At 39.6% G+C, this 24,546-nt stretch overlaps 1 protein-coding gene across 3 annotated transcripts in view; it reads right to left on the bottom strand.

Annotated features, from left to right (window-relative positions):
• Positions 1 to 24,193, bottom strand: part of edil3a (EGF-like repeats and discoidin I-like domains 3a) — a 120,937-nt gene extending 96,744 nt beyond the window's left edge. Inside the window, exon 1 of one of the 3 annotated variants that reach the window (XM_052556954.1) lies at positions 23,624 to 24,193. In XM_052556954.1, coding sequence (XP_052412914.1) covers positions 23,624 to 23,687 — 64 coding nt within the window. In that variant the 5' untranslated portion in view covers positions 23,688 to 24,193. The remainder of the gene's footprint in view (positions 1 to 23,623) is intronic. The other 2 variants (XM_052556955.1, XM_052556953.1) reach the window with 2 other exon arrangements.
• Between the last annotated feature and the right edge of the window lie 353 nt (positions 24,194 to 24,546).

The following is a 24,546-nucleotide window of genomic DNA, read 5'->3' as shown; positions in this document are numbered from 1 at the left end:
GGAGAATAATTAGCCTGAATAATTTGTAAGCTAGATTTATACCTATTTTTTTCACATCTTCGTGTCACACCACAATGATTTCCGTCATCTCATGTGTTAATATTTTTTTAGTGTAACAATTTATGATTTGCAAAAATAACTGTTGCATCTGTGTAGATTACATGAGCAAAGTGTATGCGCGTTGTGCACGCTATACATTATGGTCAAGCATGCGCCCTTAAAATAGCATAATGAACAACGCGCCACTGACTTTAGACTAGGTTTTTTCTGGTCAGTGGCGCAATTGTTTAATGGAACAGCAAAATAGCACCAGGGATTGTTTGCGCCGGAACACGCCTCCTTTTTTGCGCTGAACCGCCCAGGGAGCGCAAGTTCATTCACTAGTTTAGCGACGTGCTTCTGTGGAGGGAAAAGCGCGCTTTGCGCGGGTGCAAAATAGGAATGACACATGCGTCTGTGTACAAAGACAATTGCGCTGGGTGCAAGATAGGGCCCTATGAGTCAATATTATGTTTATGTCAACATATTTTTTTTCTATGAAGCCTTGCACATGATGTGGGGAAATAATTTGATCATGACTCATATTTACACATTTATTCAAAACTGTGATTAAAATTTCAACATTTTAAGTATTTTACTGTACTTGGCCATAATTTGCTGATTTGTGACCAAGTTTGATTAATGTGCTCCCTTGGTCTGGTAAATCAAGGCCACATAATTTCTGCATTTGAACTGAAATGATTGAAGTTGTGGAAACTAACTCTCAATTGTGCAGGGCTTTTTATTTCCAAAATGATTTTTTACACTCTTGGGGAAAGTCACTAAGAATGAATTACAGCAGCTTAAAGCATCATTTATGTACACATGCGGTCTGTGTTGTTTCAGAAGCTGATTCGTTTATTGTATTATATATGAATATCTATCTAAATCAGGAAACAACGCAAATGTGACCACAAAATAATGCAATTTGCAAACCACATTTGCTCAATGCACAATCCAGTTCACTAAAATGTGTGCTAAAGTGTATATTTGAATTAGAATATTATTTTAATTAGACTATATTGTACTTTACTTGAGTTTTTACATCTCAGCCAACTTTTGCATTTACTTCACTCCATTTCCTAATTAAAATGTATACTTTTACTCCGATACATTTCCCTGAAGCATATTTGTTACTTATTACAAAATAGTCAGAAGAACACAGACTGCAGGAAATCAGGTTTGACAAATTTTCATTCATTTTAAATTGTAGACAGCAAAAATGCTTTGTTATGCTTTTTATATTTATATAATTTAACTTAGTTAACTTAATCTATATCACACAAAGAGTACTATTTTTCTACAGATATCAGCATGAACACATTTAATAATAATTTTATACAAGTTCAGTAAAGCAATAAGTGACTTACATTTTAAACATAATGTTGCTTGTTTTTGCTCAATTTTGCTATCAAAAGTAGTTCCTAACAAAGATCACAGCACTGTTTTGCGTCTCTGAGAAATGGACAGTGTTTACTTAGGTTTTTGAATTAGGTTTTTGCATGAATCAGTTGAATAAATGATTCAGTGATTCACTCATTAACACAGACAACTGTTTTGTTTATGAATCGGTTGAATCTCAGTGAATCTCTTAATTAACAGTCACTTGCTTCCTCTTACTGGCGGTTTTAATTTTACATTTTGAATTTTTTATGTTTTAAAATATTTTAAATATAAGTATTCAACATTGTATGTTAAAAACAAAACATTAGGCCTTTTTATGCATTTGTTATTGCAGGTTAAATGCATCCAAGTCCACTTTGACATACATACACTATGTGAATACATCTTAATGCTATTTCAGATCCATATTCCAGAAATGTTTTCTTAAGTTGGAATGAAAGACATTAAGTACCAGATGAAGTGCTTCTTATTCTGACCCCAAAATACAATATAAATATAGGGCCTATATTTATTTGCTTCTTTTCCATTTTGCATTTACTTGTTCTTTCAATACTTACAGTACTTCAGTTCAATACATTTAAGATACTTTAATGAAGTAATATTCTAAAAGGTGACTTCAACGTCTACCAAAGTCATTTTCTGGTATCTGTACTTTTACTTAAGTATGGTTTTCAGGTACTTTATACACCACTGTCAATCACACTTAAACACATTCAATCAAAATAATCAGTTTAAAGTCTCTTGATGAAAATGATTAGATACACTGATGACAAGCACCAGTCCAGAATGCCAAGTGCAGTTTATTTTGCATACTTATCAATACTAGCATATATCTACCAGAATGAAAATATAAGCTGTCTACTAAATGTAATGAGCAATGTACCCTCTTTATATCTGTCAAATGGATTCTGCAGTTGGCTTATAAATTGGTATTTTTCCCATTATTCCACACACAAAATGAATAATTTCTAGGGAGGCAGAGTGTACAGAAAAACATACACACAAACTGCAAAATAAGACAAACATATGTAAATGTTACCAATAACTCGTTCAGATCACACAGGGTTAACAACTTCTGACCACATCTTTGTAATACAGTACTCCTGAAGGAATAACAGCGAAAACAATGTCTGCTTTAAATTAGTCAGAGCATTACAGGGGAATGCATTCCTTTCTGCAGATGTTGCTAATTTTCAAATGTTACTAAACAAAATGAACAAATGGGAGAATATTGTTCTAGGCACCTGCTTTATTAAACACTGCTATCCCATTAGGGTCCTTGTTCAGCACACAAGCATTCAGTTCTTTGTCTGTTTTGTCTATGAAGGTTTTTTAGTTTAAATTTCACAAAGCTAGCATTTTCCAGCTCTTCCAGTCTGACCCTGCCATACAAAACCATCACTGGAAAGAAGCTACTGGACTCGCTTATTCATTCGAAACCATCAACCCACTCACCCACCTACACAAACACATAAACTCATATCTGAAGAATGTCTGTGGTGGTTACCGATTAGCTAGTGTCTGAAAGTACCGCCATGCATTGTGGGTTCTTTCCCAGAATCATCAGTAACAATTTTTAAAACCATTGAACAGCAGAGAGGAATTACACAGAAATATATTGCCTTCAGTTAAGACAACCTACAGTAATACCCAATGTTCAAAATACACAATCGACTGGCACAATCCACCAGATAATTTCTGATGATTTTGAGAAGAGGTATGGGAATCTTTGAACTTGATTCTAGATCAGATTCATCACAACAGTTTATTGACTGTTCCATTAATGATTCTTTTAGTATTTTTAGGGAGAAAAAATAGTGCAACTCCATTCACATTGTACGATAACAATGCATTATATTCAGTCATGGTGCTGTGACACTTTTAAATAAATATTGTAAAAGTGTTATTTTAGTATTACTTCTATACTATTAAGCCTTGTTTAGACTGTCAACCCAAATCCAATGTATGTGCAAATCAGATTGAAATTCGGCAACAAACTACCTGAAATCAAATTTTTGCAAATCCATTTCGAGCTACATTTTTATGTGGTTTGGAATCCTATTCAAATTGCATTCTTGGAAATCCGTTTCAGTCTGACAACTCAGATCGGATTCAGCGAATCTTCTCATGCCATGTAAAATGTAAACACGTCAAAAGTTTTTGTAGAAAACATAATAAATGTCTTTGCAGAAATAAGCGTGTGTTGATGCGAACAGTAAGTCAATTGGGAAAAGATAATATACTGTTAGTATACTCACCTCTTTGAGTGTTGAAACCAGCGGAAATGGCAGCAACAAAAAAAGTTTCACATTTCAGCTTCCTGCGTCTCTGATACTGCCTCATAAGACTAAATCCATAATAATAATAATAATAATAATAATAATAATAATAATAATAATAATAATAAATAATAATAATAATAATAATAATAATAATAATAATCCAGTGCACCGGCAACATGTTATGTCGTAAGACAATATCTGCTTGTAAACAGTATAGACCAACACTACTTTTGCGTCATCGAAGGTTAACGCCCCATTTTAGGGGAAAACAAACGGATTCCCCTGATACAGAACTCGCTCTAATTTCTTGATAGCAAAAATGGCAGAAACATACACCATTTCTTTGCGGGCCGAGGACCGTGAGAGGTATTTAAAGAAGCTACTGGATACGGTGTTTACAGAGGTTTCCCTTTGAAATTGTCGAAAACTGGATTAATAACCCCACGCAGTGGCCAAATATGGACATCTAACGTTGCCATTATCTCGTGGAATCACCAAGTAGCCTATTTTTGTCATTAACACACTCACAGTATGATAAACTAGATGATGAGGCCATGTCAAGAGGAGTCGGTGGTTTACTTGGATCATATTTCACTTGATTTAAACTATTGACAGTTTTGTTGTAGTTAGAAATACGAAGCAGCTAGTAGCTACGTGATTAACGTTAGCTCTCATTAGGCATGCTACCTTGGCTGTTAACTGATTTTAAGTTTGAAATATTCGCAGGCTAGGACTAAACAATATAAATATTATACAATATCTGTTTGTAATTGTGTCTGACAGGCCTGTACACATCAGAAACAATGAAAAACAAAAGGTCCCTGGAGCGAGTTCTGTATCAGGAATCCGTTTGTTTCCCCCCAAAAAGGGGCGTTACCCTTCGATGACGCAAATGTAGCGTTGGTCTATTGATGTCATTGTTGTTTTTAGCGTAGTCAATAACACGCAACTGCATTGCCATTGTAAACAACGCACATTCAGTAAAATGAGAGAGCGGTTATGGACACACAAATCAGATATTAACAACTGCGATACACTGTGTAGACAGTTATTCAAAAAAGATTCCATCCGAATATGCACTAAATCGGATTTGGGCGGACAGTCTGAACAAGGCCAGCTATTTGAATTAGCTCATTGAATTAGCTATTTTATTTTATTTTTATTTGAATTAACTTTGAGTTTTATTTTTACTTTCAGTTTAAATTTTAGTCAATTTGTTTTGCTTGTGTAATTTTTGTTAGGTTTTTTATCTATTTTTTTATTTAGCTAAATATTTTTTTTGAGATTTTATTTATTCTTACAGTATTTCAGTTAAACTCTAAAAAGTCTTAACTTATATCAATTTAAACTTAAGTTTTATTATTTATTTCAACTATGAAAAACGGTTTTAGTTAACAATAACAATCTGCGGAAGACTGCATTTTTTAGAGAGATTAATAGAACTAAACATCATTCCAATACTGAATTATAACCGGTTCTCGTTTTCACCTATTCACCAGTGTTCATACATGCAAATGCACACCACAACACATGCACTCACATAAAACCCACAGTATGATTAATAAAATGCATGGTAGAAATGATACTCTTGATTATTTATGCAGTAGCCTTTTGAGAAAAATGAAAACAACGGTGAGTTGTAAACTGGTTGCAAAACTGAATGCATATTTATTCATTTAATTAAGCAAATGAAAGAGAGAGGATATGGAAATGTAGTCGAGGTGAAATCGGCCAAAACATTCCAGTCATTCTAAAACCTCAGCGGCAATACAGAAGAGAGAAAGCGGGTGCGGATGGACCAAAATGTTTCATAAATAATGAGTTTAATAACATCATATTGCTTCCAACAAGGCCAGTGCATTGAGTTTCTATCACCTGAATTCATAATGAGCTATCATAGCTGAAAGTTTCCAATAACCAAGAATTAATTATCCACAATTCAGTGCCACAAACAGATTCATGATCAATTAAACACGCAATTCAGCATTAAAAGCACTGACCTAAATGCAACCTTTGGAAAACCCTCTGAATAAATAATTTCTTGGAAGATCAGATTATTTTTCTCTCAGCCACATAAGATTACTCTCTATATTACTATACAAACACCCTTTCTTATTTTTAGACAGTTTAGATAAAAATTGCGATAACCTCGATTAATGCTGCATAATCTACTGGTAAACATCTCAAGAAATATTACAAAAATTTGTAGTTTTAGATTTAGACTCATTTAAATGTATTTGCATGAGGATATTTAGTTTGTTCGAACACAAATGTATTTATATAGAGTAATGTACAAACACACCACACCGCTTGTTGCAAAACTGAGAAATGTTTCAGTCTCCAGCAGGAAACAGGTGTTTTCTAAATACCTGTTCATACTTCAAAAGGAAACGCTGCCAATTGCCTCCAGCAAGCTCCTAGAACTTGTCTGAATATCAAGCATTTCTCTAATTATCATGAGCTGGTGCACGAGGCTGTAACCTTCCATCCAATTACGCACTGTGTCAAACCCATCTGGACAACAGTGGAGACAAAAGACTCCAAACTATCCCACTCCATCCACTCGAGTCTGTTTTTAGAAGTGCTTGTGGTTTCACAGAATGTCATAGTCTCGGCTCATGAGAATGTGACGGTTGGGTTATGGGAAAAACACAAGGAGAAGGTAGGATCCAATTGCAGGTGAGGTTTATTGCACAAACAGGTAAATACAAAATAAAACTGTCTAGAGAGACAAACCAAACAAAAGGGAACCGGATGAAACGGATAAGAATGCGGATGAACAAGAAGGTAACGAGAAGACTCACAAGACAAGCACAACTCACACATAGGGTAAGGACTCCATAAAGACGACAGAGAAAGACAGCTCTATATAGGGAGACTAATGACTAAGGATAGTCAACACCTGTGCGATTTAATTGGAGTGCAATTACTGTGACGACATGACCAGACAAGCGGAATTAAAGTGCCTATGGTGAAGTGCCTAAGGAGAAGTGCGCTCACTAGGGGACACCCAGGAAACAGAGACTGATAGCGTGACATTACCCCCTCCCCTACGGAGCAGCTACCAGATGCTCCACCTGAAACCCCGGAAAACCCAACAGAAAAAGAGGTAGGAGGGAGGTGAAGCGGAGGCGGACTAGGGGGAGGGACGGAGGGTCAGAAAACAGAGACAAACAACCAGGTGAAAAGGAGAGACAAAGACAGGACAACCAGGTAAAATGGAAGAAAAGAGACGGAACAACCAGACGTGATGGAAAGGCAGAGACAGGAAGGTGTAACACAAAACAAGGAGTCCAGGAGGGTGGTGGACCGGCGGAAGGAAAGAGGGGAGGGACGGAGGGCCAGGTCCAACGGAGGAAAATAGAAAAAACAAAAAACAAATGAAAACAAAAACATTGGTAAATGGAGGACATTAGGTGATGCCCACCCGGGCGGAACAGAGGGCCCTCACACCCATGTGGTCAAAGCAGAAGCCCCCCCAGGGCAGAGCGGAAGGCCACCACCTCCACGTGGTCGCGGCCGAAGTCCCCCCGGGCGGAGCGGATGACCACCACGTCCTCTTGGTCACCGCCGGAGTCCCCCAGGGCGGAGCGGATGACCACCACGTCCTCATGGTCACCGTCGGAGTCTCCCAGGGCGGAGCGGATGACCACCACGTCCTCATGGTCACCGTCGGAGTCCCCCAGGGCGAAGCGGTCTCGGGCACTGCATCGGGAACGGCCTCCGGCACCGCATCGGGAACGGTTGCGGACCCCGCCTCGGTCTCCGGAACCGCAACGGACACCGCCTCGGCTTCGGGCCCCGCCTCGGCCTCCGGAAAAGCATCGGACACCGCCTCGGCCTTGGGCACCGCCTCGGGAACAGCATCGGCCTCGGGAACGGCATCGGCCTCGGGAACAGCATCGGGCACCGCCTCGGGAACAGCATCGGCCTCGGGAACAGCATCGGCCTCCGCCTCGGCCTCTGGAACAGCATCGGGCTCCGCCTCGGCATCGGGCACCGCATCGGCCTCGGGAACAGCATCGGCCTCCGCCTCGGCCTCTGGAACAGCATCGGGCTCCGCCTTGGCATCGGGCACCGCATCGGCCTCTGGAACAGCATCGGGCTCCGCCTCGGCATCGGGCACCGCATCGGCCTCTGGAACAGCATCGGCAACAGCCTCGGCCTTGGGAACAGCATCGGCCTCGGGCACCGCCTCGGCATCGGGCACCGCCTCGGGAACTGCATCGGGCACCGCCTCGGGAACTGCATCGGGCACCGCCTCGGGAACTGCATTGGGCACCGCCTCGGGAACAGCATCGGCCTCGGGAACAGCATCGGCCTCGGGAACAGCATCGGCCTCCGCCTCGGCCTCTGGAACAGCATCGGGCTCCGCCTCGGCATCGGGCACCGCATCGGCCTCTGGAACAGCATCGGCAACAGCATCGGCCTCGGGAACAGCATCGGCTTCGGGCCCCGCCTCGGCCTCCGGAAAAGCATCGGACACCGCCTCGGCCTTGGGCACCGCCTCGGGAACAGCATCGGCCTCGGGAACGGCATCGGCCTCGGGAACGGCATCGGCCTCGGGAACGGCATCGGCCTCGGGAACGGCATCGGCCTCGGGAACGGCATCGGCCTCCGCCTCGGCCTCGGGAACAGCATCGGCCTCGGGAACAGCATCGGCCTCGGGAACAGCATCGGCATCGGGCACCGCATCGGCCTCGGGAACAGCATCGGCCTCGGGAACAGCATCGGCCTCCGCCTCGGCATCGGGCACCGCATCGGCCTCTGGAACAGCATCGGCAACAGCATCGGCCTCGGGAACCGCCTCGGCATCGGGCACCGCCTCGGGAACTGCATCGGGCACCGCCTCGGGAACTGCATCGGGCACCGCCTCGGGAACTGCATCGGGCACCGCCTCGGGAACTGCATCGGGAACAGCATCGGCATCGGCCTCGGGAACAGCCTCGGGCACCGCCTCGGCATCGGGCACCGCCTCGGCATCGGGCACCGCCTCGGGAACTGCATCGGGCACCGCCTCGGGAACTGCATCGGGCACCGCCTCGGCATTGGGCACCACCTCGGGCACCGCCTCGGCATCGGGAACAGCCTCGGGCACCGCCTCGGGAACTGCATCGGGCACCGCCTCGGCATTGGGCACCACCTCGGGCACCGCCTCGGCATCGGGCACCGCCTCGGCATCGGGCACCGCCTCGGCATCGGGCACCGCCTCGGCAACTGCCTCTGGAACAGCATCGGGCACCGCATCGGGAACAGCCTCGGCCTCTGGGACTTTCTCCAGGCCTTGAGGGACGGTCGACGCCTGTCTCCTCCTCCTCCGTCCTCCACGATGGCGAGTCGGCGGCACCTTGTCTGGAGACTCAGGCGTTGAGTCGTCCATCTTAAGCTGTGGCTCTGGGCTGGTGACCATCCTGTGCTGTGGTGCTAGGCTGGTGGCCATCTTGTGCTGTGGCGCTGGGCAGGTGGCAGTCTTGTCTGGAAACTCAGGTGTGGTTGTTGCATCCCACTGAGCACGATGGTGCAGGTATTTGGTAAACCCCCAAAAGTCCAGGATCTCTAACCCCTTCATCTCCCATTGAGGTAAAGGATCATCCAGGCAATTATTAAACAAATCTTTTAGTGCTGCATCATTGTAACCTAACCCGACTGCCAAAGTCCAAAACACTTGCGCCAGGCCACCCACCTCGCTTCCCTTTTGATGAAGGGTGGTTAAGTTCCGGAATCTCCCCCTCCGTTCCTCCATGGTGGCTGGGGAACAGATTCGAAATCTCACACCGCTGGATCTAGGCATGATGGAGTCCTTCTGTGACGGTTGGGTTATGGGAAAAACACAAGGAGAAGGTAGGATCCAATTGCAGGTGAGGTTTATTGCACAAACAGGTAAATACAAAATAAAACTGTCTAGAGAGACAAACCAAACAAAAGGGAACCGGATGAAACGGATAAGAATGCGGATGAACAAGAAGGTAACGAGAAGACTCACAAGACAAGCACAACTCACACATAGGGTAAGGACTCCATAAAGACGACAGAGAAAGACAGCTCTATATAGGGAGACTAATGACTAAGGATAGTCAACACCTGTGCGATTTAATTGGAGTGCAATTACTGTGACGACATGACCAGACAAGCGGAATTAAAGTGCCTATGGTGAAGTGCCTAAGGAGAAGTGCGCTCACTAGGGGACACCCAGGAAACAGAGACTGATAGCGTGACAGAGAATGGTTGAGCTGTAATGTCTAACAGTTGGACAACTCTTCACAAACTCTCTGCTCTGGTCTTGGGGGATGTGTTTGCGCCAGTCTCGATGATTACCCGAAATGAACCTTCTTAAAATTCTCAAACATTTGTTTGGTGTTGTAATGCATGATATGACAAGTGACAGCATGACCTATGGTCCTCATGGCTGAGCCAGTGGAATATTATTTAAAAGAACTTTTTGTAATATGGTGTTTCTTCAGCTATGGACACTTTTGGCCCCCGTGGATTTAGAAAATGAACTCTCTTGAACCATATATTTCACACTGGATTATTTCATTAGTCCACTGACAATGCCTAACAATCAAAGACAAACTCTGCCTATTTTTGCATTATTCTTTTCTGAAAGTAATGAAAACTTCTACTACAATATAATTTCCAACAAGCCAAAGTGTTTGCAGAATTCTAGAAATGTAGCTGTTAATTGCATTTCGAAAAAAAAAACTTAGTCTTGCTAAAGCTAATTTCATAGCTAGAATTTATGCATCCTAAATCAAATCAACTATTCAGATTTTTTGCATAATTTGACATAAAATGACATTTTGATTGCAAATGGCATTAAAATAAAAATTCAGTCAGTCCTTCAGTCCTGTTTACCTATAATTTTTTTTGTTTTCTTAATGCACCTCATAGTCCACATAAAGCAGTAACATTGTTATTTCTTGTAAACTTCTTGTATTTCTTGTAAACAAGTACAGTGGCTTTATATAATAATAATTTTAAAAAATAAGCAGAATTGTTTTAATTTAATTGTATAGTTGTAATTGTATAACCTTATTTTTTTTTTTTTTTTTCGAAGGCATTGTAATACATTTTATTTACATAGATATGTGTATCTATGGATTTGAAGGACTTCAGCTAGAGAACAAAATCAAAATATATCAGAATATAAGTTTCCCTTACTGTGAGGCTTCATCCCCCAATACAACTGCTAATGAAACATGCACTTCCAATCAGATTTATGACTTTCAATAAACCATAGCATGAGCATGTAGGTTCGACATGAGTAGGTGTGCTGGGAGAGTCATGGTGTCATACAAAGTGCTGCAGAAGTTTCTAAAAAAGCTTCACTGGCTTTTGAAGAAGCCCTTATTTTTGTGATGACATTTCTGGGTTAGCTTTCAAAGCTTTTTGAGTATGGCACACATAGCACCTCATTATGAGAAAACACATCCACTTGCTTAGCACACACAGTAGACACACACAAAATTCACTGGAATGCTAATGAACAACACACATGCACAATAAAAGCTAAAACTACGGGCAACACACACATGCATTCACACGCTTGATACATGATTCTCCCCTGGACCCTGACAGAGGCGCACATATATTCAAGGGTCTTCACACGTCAAATTAAATCAGAACTAGTCGGGTGAAAGCAATTGCTGGGAACTGAGCATGAGATGATGTCGCTGAGAACAGAACCAAGCGAAGAGAGACAAATCCTCAGATATCGACTGTGGTTAATGTACTTAATGTGCCTAACAATGGCATGCTGTGAACACCGGGTTTCTGGGAGCAGAGAATACGGCGATGAAAGTCATAGCGCATCGTGCCAACGACTGGAGACGTAAGCCTCAAGATCAGACAGACAGCAAGTTAAACTAAATGGTTGTGCATGAGGAATAGAATCGGCTGAAGGTTTGCATCTAAGTATCAAATTAAACCTCCATCTTCTGATAATCAATAAACAAGCCATGGCATCAGCCTTGTCCTGAGAGTAATTGGGGAGCCTTCATTCAATGCAGTTCGCTCGGATCCAGACAAATGACACTGATACCTGCATCTGAATCTTATTACACCTCATGTCAGTAAAGAGGCTGAATAATGTAATTCATGGCCCCGCGGAGGCGAGAAAGATGGTGAATACCCAGAAGTAATTGTGGAATATGCTGTACTATAGAGATCACGACTGCCAAGCACAGCATGTCTGTACAGAAGAGTGTGTAGATGCAGTCAGTGCAGAATTTGGACAGATCTTACAGTCTGTCTAGACCCTTTTGAGACGTTTGAGTGATGGAGCTAATCTAATTAGAAGAAGAAAAAAAAATGAAATAACCCAGAAGAATTGCAGCCGGAGTTCAGCCAATAATTTCCAAACAATCCACCCACTCCCAGTATTGCACAAAGACTAGCCAAGAGTCTGAGTTTACATCCAAATAACTTGCTAATGAGGCACCTGGCTAGACATGAAATAACTGTATGGTCTCTGATGTTTAGGTCCTTCTTAATTCCTCCCCCATCCACATCCAGCACCTGACATAGATGGTGTTTACATTGAAGAATTTGACACATTTGTGTCTCTGTAATCGCAATCCATGTTTAAGTTATTGTGCTTTTTACTACATCCATCTCAATACTCCATTTAACTGATTGGAAACTGCACTGTGTGAGCACTTTCTTTCTTAATTCATAATCCTTTGTGTGGCACTACCTTGTGTGGTGTTGAATTAGACTGGCCGCAGACCACAGGAAGCCGAAATGGAAGGAAAAGGAGAGAATTATGCTGAGCTGCAATTCAAAGAAATATAAAACAGGTAACGCATGTTAATATCTTAAAATATAATGAAATATATCAACTAAAAAGTTTTATAAACCTTCAAAGCGTGTTCTACTTTCTCAGAACTTTCAAATAAGGCTTTGTCAAATCAACCAACACTCTATCATGGCAACTATTGAATGTTTTGGTGTTCAGTAGCAAATTAATATGCATTTGTATGATCTATTTTTACACTTGCATACAATCTGCTTACACCCCATTAAGGGTTAGGTTTAATTTTTATACACATCATACACAAACAAAATATGCTGTACAAATTTTACTGTACAAAGATTTTTACCAGCAACTAAAATTGTCACGTTTCTCATGAGAACGGTTTGAATCAGCATTAAAAGTCTTAAAAATCGTAGGAATTTCAAAAAGCATTCTCAGTTAAGTTCTGAAAGGCACACAACCCTGATGTCTAATGCACTAACGCTGTACTTGCATAGAAGCAGTGCACTTTTATATTCTACATGCATTTCAAATAAATCAAATATAAGTATCAATCGCTGATGTCAGATCTGAGAATAAAAATCTCTTTGGAAGGCCAACTTTAATCAACTTTAGTCTTTAAACCAATGACTTTAAAGAGCTATGGACCTAGGGGAACAAGAGGAGAACTTGCTACACATGTAATTTTAGCACAGCTTTAAATAAACTGTTTAAGTATGCAGCAATCCAGATTCAATCCACCCTCTATCCCATCAGTCTTAGCCACACCGGTAAATGTACTGCAGTGGTCCTTGTTAACAGATGCCATGAGAGGTAGATATAGAATGTTCCAAAAGAGGATGATTTGCTTCCCTTAGAGAGAAAGAGGGTTATTTGCTTGGAGTGGCATCATCTTTATTCATTCTGACTTCCTGCCATCTGCTATACTAATTCATCACTCATTATGAATGTCCTTTCATTCACAGGTGGTGATAACACACTACACCCACTATAGGTCAAAAAGACCAACAAAATATGACAAAAGGAACCGAAAATAAATTAGTCTGATGCATAATAATTTATTTTTACCTACAAGGTCCTTACTCACACTTACCCAAACTCCCACAACCACAGGTTCCAGTGTAGATCGTTGAAAATTAAGGACCATAAGAAGAAAACAAACAAGTTCCCTTAAAATAGTGACAATTGCAAAGTTCTCTTTTAACCACTTTAATTATATTTTTCATAGTTGCAGGGTGCAGGTGAGGTTTGCACAGGGGTTGTTATCAACAAAGATCAATTATTGTAGGCTACACAATGAATCAGTATAACTCATTCTACAACGGTAGATGTATAAGCATTTCACATAGAGCTATGTTTTACTCCCTAAATCAGACAAAAAAAAAGCTCATATTTCATTGTAATTTAGTAAAAGGTGATAAAAAAAGTTTATCTGCACCAATCAATCTTCCTTTTCACTGTATTTTCTCAAGGCAAGACATAGCGACAAAGAGTACCCCATTGAAATCTCTCCTTCAGATGCAAACCGCCAAGTCCAAAATGCCCCACAGGCAATAAGAACCACAGCTCTGGGCATCTTGCATAGTCACCATTATTGAGAAAATGCTAAAATCTCTGGCATTTGATGATAGCCCCTCAGGCATACCGTAACATTGCATTCCCAAATTCCTCAAATTCTAAAAGGAGGTCTATAAAACTTAGACGTTACATCTGTTAACATACCCTTTCATCTGAATACCAGCTCCTCAGAAGAATGTAGTTAGATTTTTGTATTTATTTTTGTTTGCCCTTTTCATCTTTATCTTGCGTGTGTGTATATAAAACAAGCTGAAACTGACAATAACCATTATTCTACTGTTACAGTATATATAAATATGGGGTTGCATGTTGGGATTGGAGTTCGCGGGTGTGCCTGAAGCGTGAATCCTTATAAGGATAACACCGAGTCTACACCAGATGCGAGTGGCGCGACAAAATACTATCGAACCACTTATCTATAATATAGATTCATTATATATAGATCAGTCAATAGAACTCATTATAATCAGTGATGCTGTCTACATGGATGCAGCGCGGCATGACACCACATGTCCCTGACAGTAAACTGCTGCTGCACTCTATTTATGTCGTGCTGACACAAATTTCAAATGATTTTCAGCGGTCGCTTTGTTGCGTCCAATGTAGACAGTCTTTAGCTGATGTGGTGCCACACAATGACGGCGGCGAATGATTTGCAGATCCTCAGTGCCACACTGACAAACATATAATCTTCAACATCTTGGATGCCCTGGGGTTTTAAGCAGATAAACATCAAATTTTCATTTTTGGGTGAACTATCCCTTTAAGATTATAATAATTTAATTTTAAAGTCACCACAAAATCAGACTTTTGCACCTATTTTTTTCTTTTCAGCTTCTTTTTAAAAAACATGAAATAGTTTAATAATATAATTAATAATATTAATAATGTTCTTGAAATCAAATCTTTAAATGAGAGGAAACACTGGCATCTATCACAATAAACTGTAATTTAATTATACATTTTTTTTTATCAGTGACTGTAAATTTATTATATTTATTTTGTAATCAGTTACAGTTACTGAGAAAAACTGTATTTATACAATATTTCGATTATATAGGATATTCCGAATAAGGCTATCATCAATAGAGAAAGGGCTAAAAAGGCCATGCTAAAGAGCCAAATGCTTAATACCCCTTAATATTCTTTACACAGTTTAGCATGATTGTATTCCTGCGATGGATGTGCCCTACCATGAGATAATACAGGTCAAGTCTTGCTCATCAGCAAACGCCAATGGTGCCATAAGTCTGTCAAAACAAGTGAAAAATGAATCCATCTTTTATTATTAGCAGGATTGCATGAGCACAGTCCAGACACTGATGACCACAATTACATCCCAGCATACAGGAAAAGAAGAGCAGTGAGTAAAGTTCAATGACACCTCATAAGAATGGAAGGTCATTATGGAGAGATTGAGTTCTGTTTCACCAGAGCAGCCATGTTGCCCCATTCATGATTAATTGTGATCTGTGAGCCTATCCGAACCAATGATCTAGAAAGGAATGGCCTCTGTTCACTCATTAAAGAGAAAGTGAAAGTGATGGTAAAAATAAAATAATAAAAAATTGAATGAATGACAAAACTTAACTAAGAAAACAATCAAACTGGCACTCCATCATAAAAAAGCACACATGGCCATTTAAAATCACAATTAACTCAGCATTTTTCTCTGCAAGCTCGCTCTAGGAAAATGCTGTGGTCACATTGACATTTTTAACAAGGAATCTGAATGTGTTTTGCATCTTAACTGGGCCTATTTAATAAGCAAATCAATTTTATTTATTTTTCATACAGCTTATGGTCTCCTCATCAGACAGAGAGCCTACAGTGGATTGTTTCTCTAAGTTGCTTGCTTTGAATTTTTCCACAATGTAATCGCAAATGTCACACAATAAATACAGCATGCAGGACTCACGCTGGGAAGGCGTTCTAATGAAGTGGCCAGCTGATGCTGACAGCACAGTTCATGTGTGCGGGATAAAGACCTGAACTACTGGAGCTTAAGGGCCCACAGGCTCATCCAACCAGAACAAATTTGTCTCACACTCTCAACATGGGTCCCCTGTCAAACACACTCCTGTCCTCAAGCTGGGATAAAATAGTTACACTGTCATGGATAGAGTGCCCAATACAAAGCAGAAAATATAATGCAATAAATATTGATATATAAAGCTTTTGAAGTCTGTACTATAGTGCAGAGATACACTACTTACAGTACAAAATACACACAAGAATATACACATAAGTAAAGGATGTCTAGACAATTTTTCTGTCCCTAAAAACATTGCGATGAGCCAACCCTAAACATCACTTTTACTCTACAATGAGGTGTGGAAGACCATTTCCACCTTAGAGTAAAGAAAATATTGATAAATGTGACATTCAATTTCAAAACTGCATCTTTATTTCTTTATAATTGAGTCTTAATTTCTAACAAATCTGACTCAAAATTTTGCATAATTGTTAATTTACATCTTACAGCAGCAACTTTATTTGACATCACTGAAATGGTTATCCTCGATTGTGAATTTATCTCTCAAAAAAGGACTTATAGATCACAAGTGCAATTCCAGGAACTGTAACATTAGTTGCTGCTGCAATAATTTTACATCTCACAATTGCAACTTTATTTCACATAACTGGATTTGTTTCACATAACAATGATGATTTCCTGCAACTGCGACTTTCATTCTCCAAATTGCCACGTACTTTCTCGCAATGTGATTTTCTTAGAAATGGGAATGTCTCATGATTGTCACTTTATATATAACAACTGCAGCTTTATTTCACATCATTGTGTTTTTTTTCCTCCTGTAACTGTGATTTTATGTTTCAAAATATGACATTATATCTCACATTATATCTGTGTGACTATTTCTTTGAACCGCAACTTGCAAATGTAGGCTCTAGTTCTTATTTTACATCTCACAAGATGCAACTTTAGTTCACATATGCATTTGCTTCCATTAACTATGATTACTATAATTGTGACTATATCTTAAAATACTAATATATTTCATGGAATTGCAGCTAGTTTTTGTAACTGCACGTGTATTTTTCATTATTGCAGCTTTACAATTCTTTTGACTTCTTCTCTCACAATGTGACTTCATTTCTTATTTGAAATGCTTTCTCACTAATAAACATTTTAGCCGAAACAGGATACCATCCAGTAGTTGAGCAAAAAACTGATTTCAATCCAGTGACCCCAAGTATAAAGGTGTCCACATATATAAACCTAAAAAAAAAACAACACACACCACAGAATATACAGCAACATGCCCCCTGTCATCAGCATCTGTTATTTCATGGTCTGTCTGAGACCGTCGGTATAGCTTAACAAACAAAATGCCTTTTTATCAGCCACACAGCATTCTGATACATTGCAAAATGGCATGAGACGATGCGCAACGAGCCTTTTCCGGGTGAGGGATGTTGAAAGATCATCGATTCGCTCAAGCTAGCAGCTGTGGCCTCTGACATTGAGAATAGGGTGTTTGCTTGTAATTGCCCCCCGACAGACACATGCATCAATGAAAGCAGCCTCTGAAATCTCCCACACAGTCCCACAAACAATGGAAGAAATATGATATAATGGAAGACATTTCATACTCTTCTATAAATGTTAGACCACAAATTATATACGTTTCCATAACATAAACACTGGACCGCAAATGTTCCACCACTGGATGTTAACCTACATTAAACTGTGATAGCAAATATTTTAACACAAACAAAAAAAAAAAACACTGATTTAAAAGTTCACCCAAATAATAATAATGATAATAATAACAAAAGAAAATAATTTCATCATTTACTCACATCATGCCAAAATATTATATTTTGAAGTATGTTGAGTTTTGGTTCCCATTGTATTCAAATGTAATCTTGGCCAATGGGAACCAAAACTGTTTGGTTACCAATGTTCTTCAAAATATTTTCTTATAAGTTCCACAGTAGAAAGTCATACAGGTATGGAATCACATCTGGGTAAGTAAATTATGACTAAATGTTAATTTCCTGAGTGGACTATGCCTTTACTTTGCCATACGTCCTTTAACTCTAATAGAAAAGAAACTCTCTGAAGTTCTTAACTGCTGTTGTAAGAAACAAAGGAAATGTGACTCAATGCGAGGCATGCCACCAAATCACACCTTGAAGCATGTCGAATGTGTGACGTCTGAATGTGCTGTGATTAATTGAAGAACTGCCACTGATGATTTCACTCCCACTTCAAGCCAAGGAACAAGTGCACCCTGAGGTATTGTAGCTAAGAATCCATTATTCAAGGAGGAGGCTGTAGCTCCAAGCTGCAGAAGCAGAGTTGACACCAGGAGGCTCTGAGGCCATGCTCAGTTACAATTATAGCTCCTAGCACAGATAGACTGGAAGCACATTTAAAATCACAGACCTGTGAAGCTGAGAAGACTGGGAAGCTACAAACAAGGGTACAAGCATGCGGCCTGTTTTCATATATTATTTCATCATATTTTGGACTGCTCTCATATTCAGGAACAAAACTGTCAGCTGAAGAAAATTTGGACTGATGCATCTATGCTTCATTCTTCTGAGTGGCATCCAAGCTTTGAAAGCGATAGCATCTGCCTTTGAGGAACACTTGCATGATGCTCCATCATTGCTATATACTTCAGTGCTCTTGCAGCCTCAAGGAGACACTTTCAGAAAACAGGTTCATCCCCTCAGGGAGCAAAAAAACACATAAGAACTGTTTCTTCTGGACTGCAAAGAGATTAAATAGAGAGCAAATTCAAGAATTTAGCTTCTCATGTTTTTCTCAAGAAGGAAACAACCCCAGTAATCTCAAGCAAGTCTCCTCCAGGGTTTTAGAAGAAATCTCAATGTCTGAGACTGTGCTCAGATTTGCCAAGAAACTAAAGTCTGCAATCAAAGTCTGAGTTCTGATATGAACTCATATTCATTTCTCATCAAACTCTTAAAATTATCTGAGAAATATATGAAAGAGATCTGAGAAGCTATGAAAGAGCAACTTATGAGAAATAAGATTTTCTTCTGGGTCAGTCTCCCATTAGAATACACTGTGTGTCTACATTTATCCCAAATACATGATAAGACTGGGGGTTTTACTGCATAGGAATCAGAATTTTTTTTTTTTTTTTTATCACCACTGAAGAATCCAAAATAGTGTGCAAATTAAGTTAAACATACGTCACAGTGGCTAAGCCAAATTTTACATCAATACAATTTTTTTTTTTACATTATCTTTAAACGGGTCATTGGATGCTACAGTACATGCACTTTAACAAGTTGTTTGAACTGAAATGTGGGTAATATAAATGAAAATGTGAAAATGAAAAATCTGAAATTTGATAAATATCCACACAGTGTATTTTAGTATTATTATTATTATTTTTTATCTCGTTAAACCGTTTCCCTTTTCTCAAATCGAGCCGATCTCAGATGCCTGTCCGTGTGACGTCAATCAGAAAGGCCCCTCCGCATGATAGTTTGTGGCGTTTCAGCACAGACTGGACTGGCGATCACAAATTCATCTACAGTTTATGGAACTAATCACAAACTTTTAGGGGGGCTGAGTAGTCATTTAGTCACATTAAAAATGGACTAGCGATGCCCATGGATTGAGGTGTTCTGTTGTTTGATGTAATAGTGAACATAGCAGTCGTCATTTACTCTCCACATCTGAGCCGCTGAGGAAGCACTGGTTTATATCCGTTTTTGAAGGGAATGTTCCCCCGATCTACCTAAATATGTCTATGTTCACGCGAATCATTCGTAATCCAGCTTTACCAACAGAAGAATTGAGTATAGATAGGGGTTTTTAATGAATCACAAATCGTCTTTCATAATAATGTGTTAATTAACAAGTTTCACGATGAATGAATGTTTCATTTAAGTAAATAGTCCCTCAGAGAGCCGCTCTGAAGAGAGGGGCGGGGTCAGCAGAGCTCATTAACATTTAAAGGAAAATGTTACAAAATTGCTTGCTCTGAAAAGAGCTGTTTCTTGACTGTTAAAAAGGGTGTTGTTTTACCCTACCATTGAGAAATTTTAACCAAACTATATTACAGACTTTTTATTAAGACCCTAAATAATCATATCAACTTGTGGAAAATGGACATCTGATGACCCCTTTAAGATGTTGTCCAGCACTTCTGGCTGCTCTGTGAACAATGTTGAACATAAAAATCCAGTTGATGTAAATATCCCTATGAAAAGAATTAGACAGGAAACCTGTCCACTCTCACAGTGACAATGTATTTGAATCCAAACGGATGTGCATCACTCGCATTTCTACTATAGAAGAAAACATTGGCAGAGACTGAAGATCAAAAGGGGAGAAACATCCACTGAGCTGCAGTAAATGGATCGGTTCAGCATGAGAACTGATCAGTCCCCTCCTATTTCTCAAAATACTGATGTAATGTGGCAAGCTATTTTAACATTATTGTCTTTTTAAAAAAAAAATTAAAGTAGGGATGCACCAATATATTGACCAAAAATCATTATTGGCAGAAAAAAAAAAAAAAAAAATATTATCAACGCTATCAGCCATCAAGCAATTGTTTAAAAACAGCTTATGATCAAGGCCAGTTATTTCCTGTCTATCAAAAGGAGAGTGGTGTTGCCTGAGCGCACACTGCTCACATTCCCCCTCTTGTTCAGCATCGTCATTAACGGTTCTGTCTAATAAGGATAGAAGTCTATCTAATAATCTGATAGAACTGTCAAACAAAGGAATTGAAATGTATACAAAAAGTATTATAATGATTGCTTTATAATATTAGTAATAGAAAGGCAAACATTATAATACTTTCTAATTTTCTGTCATCATTCAACAAATACACATTTACATCATTTAAACAAATCTTTGAATGGCTAACGAACATTTAATTTTACAAACCTTGCAAACTTAGTCAAATCCAGTTGTGGAATATTGTGAAGTGTGCATGTGACCTGCATGATCATGCTGCATGATCATGTGTTCTCTGCCTGATTTTCAGTCCTTGCAAATTGAATGCTTTAAACAATAAATTAATGATTTCAAATTATGCTGCGCTTTATGCATTGGTCCACTGTCATATTCATCCCCAATGCACACAAACTTCTGAGTGATCTGCTGGTTACCGTGTACTTCCTTTTTCCATTTTCAAATGATTTCAAATTTCCTAAATATTAATAAAAATATACAATTATAAGTTCTTTCCAAGATATCGGCATGTGCGGTCCAAAAAAAGAAAAAGAAAAAAAAAAAAAAATTGGTCAACCACTACTTAGGTTTATTTTTATTTTTTTGTAAAGCACCTCTAATCAGATTATCACAATGGGCTTTAAGCTTTGTTTTTTCTGATAAGAAATAAAGTCTCAACTTTCAAATCCTGAACATTTTAACACAAAATTCAAACAGCAAAACCATTTTGCCTCTTTTAAATGTGGCAAGACAGATCACATTTTAGCAGCTTCAGTTTAAGTGTCAGCGTAGAGCGTGAGTTTCCTCCACTTTAATACAAGCTATAGCATGACATAAACATGAATGAAGTTAAGTTAAAAGATACAGTACAATACCAAAATATATTATAAGATTGATTATTACTTAATTATTACTAATTATTACATTTATATTAAGTCATTTAGCAGACACTTTTATCCAAAGTGACTTACAAATGAGGACAATGGAAGGAATCAAAATCATCAAAAGAGCAATATACATACATACACACACACACACACACACACACACACACACACAAACATATATATATATATATATACATATAGGAGCAAATGACAGACACAGTGGGCATGGCGTCAAGCCTCGGAGAGGCTTTTATTAACAGAAAATAAAGCAAAAGAGGGAATAAAAGTGTTCAAAGTGGATGAGTGTCCAAAACAACAGGAAATCTGGTGTCCTCGTCGTGCTGAAGGGTCCGTATGGATCGTGCAGTGTTCATGGAGGAAGGGTCCAGGTAAGGGGCGGAGTCCGGCGGCCGCACGCGCTCCCCTCTGCGGGTCCGTTGCACCGGCTTCTTCTAGTGGCTTCATCCCTCACACTGGCCGCGGCACTTGACGGAGATAGATGGCTTGGCATCCTGGCCTGATGGCCGTGTAAAAATGGGTGCGGTTCTCATCCAGACCACGCGTCCTTCAGCTCACGTCTCTGGTGGCGTGGGAATCCCTTCCTGGACCCACGAGGACACCAGTGAAACAGAGACGCATTGGGCTTTTTAAACAGCAGCAATGATGAGGCTCCATTCCCAACAGGTGTGCCCCATCACACGCCGCCAGCCCTGGCTCATCCAGTGCCCATCCTCTCTAACACACTCGTCTATTTGAATAAATCTAACACATAGACCTTATGTGCAATTGAGATGCATACAAATGGTTTTGAGTATTTTTATATTTGAAAATATAAACAACGTTGTTGTTCATTTTAACCTTTAATGTATCAAATGAGAGGGTTTCCTGTGTAGTTTACAGCAAGAAATAATAATATTATTATGATTAATGCTATATATTAATATCATTCTGATTAATAAGATATCAATATCGGTTGTAAAATTTCATATTGGTGCACCCCTACTTTTAAGCAACCCATTATAGACAAGTATCCTTTTTTAGCTTTTATAAGTATATATATATATATATATATATATATATATATATATATATATATATATATATATATTCATCAGATAATAACAATGAATGTATGACAGTGACTAGCATATTTCAGTTTTACATTTACAGTTATGCATTTGGCAGACTTTCTTCAAGGCATGCTAGTATTTGCATAGGCCAACTAAAGTCTCATTACATAAAATAAAAAAAAAAACATTTTGAAATTGACTTGCAGGAAATTAATAACCACTTTGGGCAACTATTGATGTGTTTATTTGTGCTCTTTGAAAAAAGTGGATTGACTGTTTGGTTGTTTGAAATATTAATTGACTGACTGAAATGAAGTACTAATATGTAGATAAGCATAAAAAATTAAGCAGAATGAATAGTATCTACTAATTTAGCCACTGTTGACAGGCTATAAGTACTAGTTCCTAAGGAATAGTTGGTGAACGTTAAAAAAGAAATACATAAGATTCACTATTAGAAAATAAATCCTAATAAATAGTACAATAAAAGCGATACTTGTTGTTTTGTACGGTTTGAATGTTACAACAGCTTGCCATAGATATAAAAAACCGTGGGAGTACGATCAGGAAAGCCGTAGCAGCTTGTCAATGGGATAGCCGGTAAATAATGTCTCCCTTACCTTCACTTGTCCAGTAAAAACAGCATGAGCTATAATGAATGGCATTTCAAAAAATCTGCAACTGACTTGTGCTCAAATATAGTTGCTTTCAACTAGTCGTGCGTTCTGAGGTTAATTCTAGGACATGTTGAGACGCACAACAAACATTTTGTTGTAAACGAGACTTCCATCATTCCTTGAGACGTCGTTCCTTGACGTGCTGAATTATAACATTTCTTATTGTCTCCCTGTTCTTCTGGAATTGAAAGTTAAACAACATAATACACAAAAACAGAGATTCTGCGCTCTGCCACTCACCTTTGACGAGATGCGGGACAGCGAGGTGCACGCAGAGGGCGATGGAGACAAGCAACGGTCCCATCCTCACCGAACAGCAGCAACGAGTTCCAAGGTTACAAACGTTGAACGGTACAGACGGTTAAAACTTCTGAGGTACACGAAAAGGTCTTCGACTAAGTATCTCCCAGGACAGGTGTCAGTTAAGTCCGTGTTTTTTTTCTCCCAGGAAGGGTCAGCGGAGATTAAACAAGTGATCCTCTCAGGAGTTACTCTTGCCCTTCTGCTGCAGTGGCGCGCGGCGAGATAACGGAGAGACTCCGCGCGGGTCCCGATCAAACGGTGATTGCGCGCGGCAGACGGTCAGTGTAGCGCTCAAGCAGCGGCGCTGTCTTACTGATAAAGACGAGCCTCGCTCCTCCCCAGCAGCCCTGGAGCCTGCAATACACGGAACGAACGGCAAAATCCAAATGGGTGGGGCACTGTCTGTGGATTTGACTTCTCCCCGGGAAAGACGCGCTTTTTGCTCTGATGTAGAACAGGTACAGCGGCTTAACTGTCCTGACCTCCCTTCCGTTCACAGATTTATTACACTCTCTCCTCTCTCTCTAGTAGGTGAGATAGTGGGATGGCCCTTTTGGGGAGACGGGGGATGGCTGTTACAATTTGTTGTTAACGTGCGCTATTTATCCAAAACTTTGACGTGATCTTCCCATATTTACAAATTATGCTACACATTAAAATAAGGCACGAGTACTACAACCCACCTTCACTTCCTGGTTGAGTTGTGTTGCAATACTTAAAAACATGGATTTTCTTGGATTTGCTGCATTTATTTAATGGTATTGTAACCCTCACTACGACCCAAGCCCATTTCATTTCAAAGAGTTTAATTTCAAAGTATAATGGGCAAACAAACAATAAATGTCTTAATTTAAACCATA

Source organism: Carassius gibelio, chromosome B5, assembly GCF_023724105.1.
Source record: "Carassius gibelio isolate Cgi1373 ecotype wild population from Czech Republic chromosome B5, carGib1.2-hapl.c, whole genome shotgun sequence".
Classification (NCBI taxonomy): domain Eukaryota; kingdom Metazoa; phylum Chordata; class Actinopteri; order Cypriniformes; family Cyprinidae; genus Carassius; species Carassius gibelio.
The sequence above is the reverse complement of the archived record's forward strand: the minus strand, read 5'-3'. Positions and strand labels throughout refer to the sequence as shown.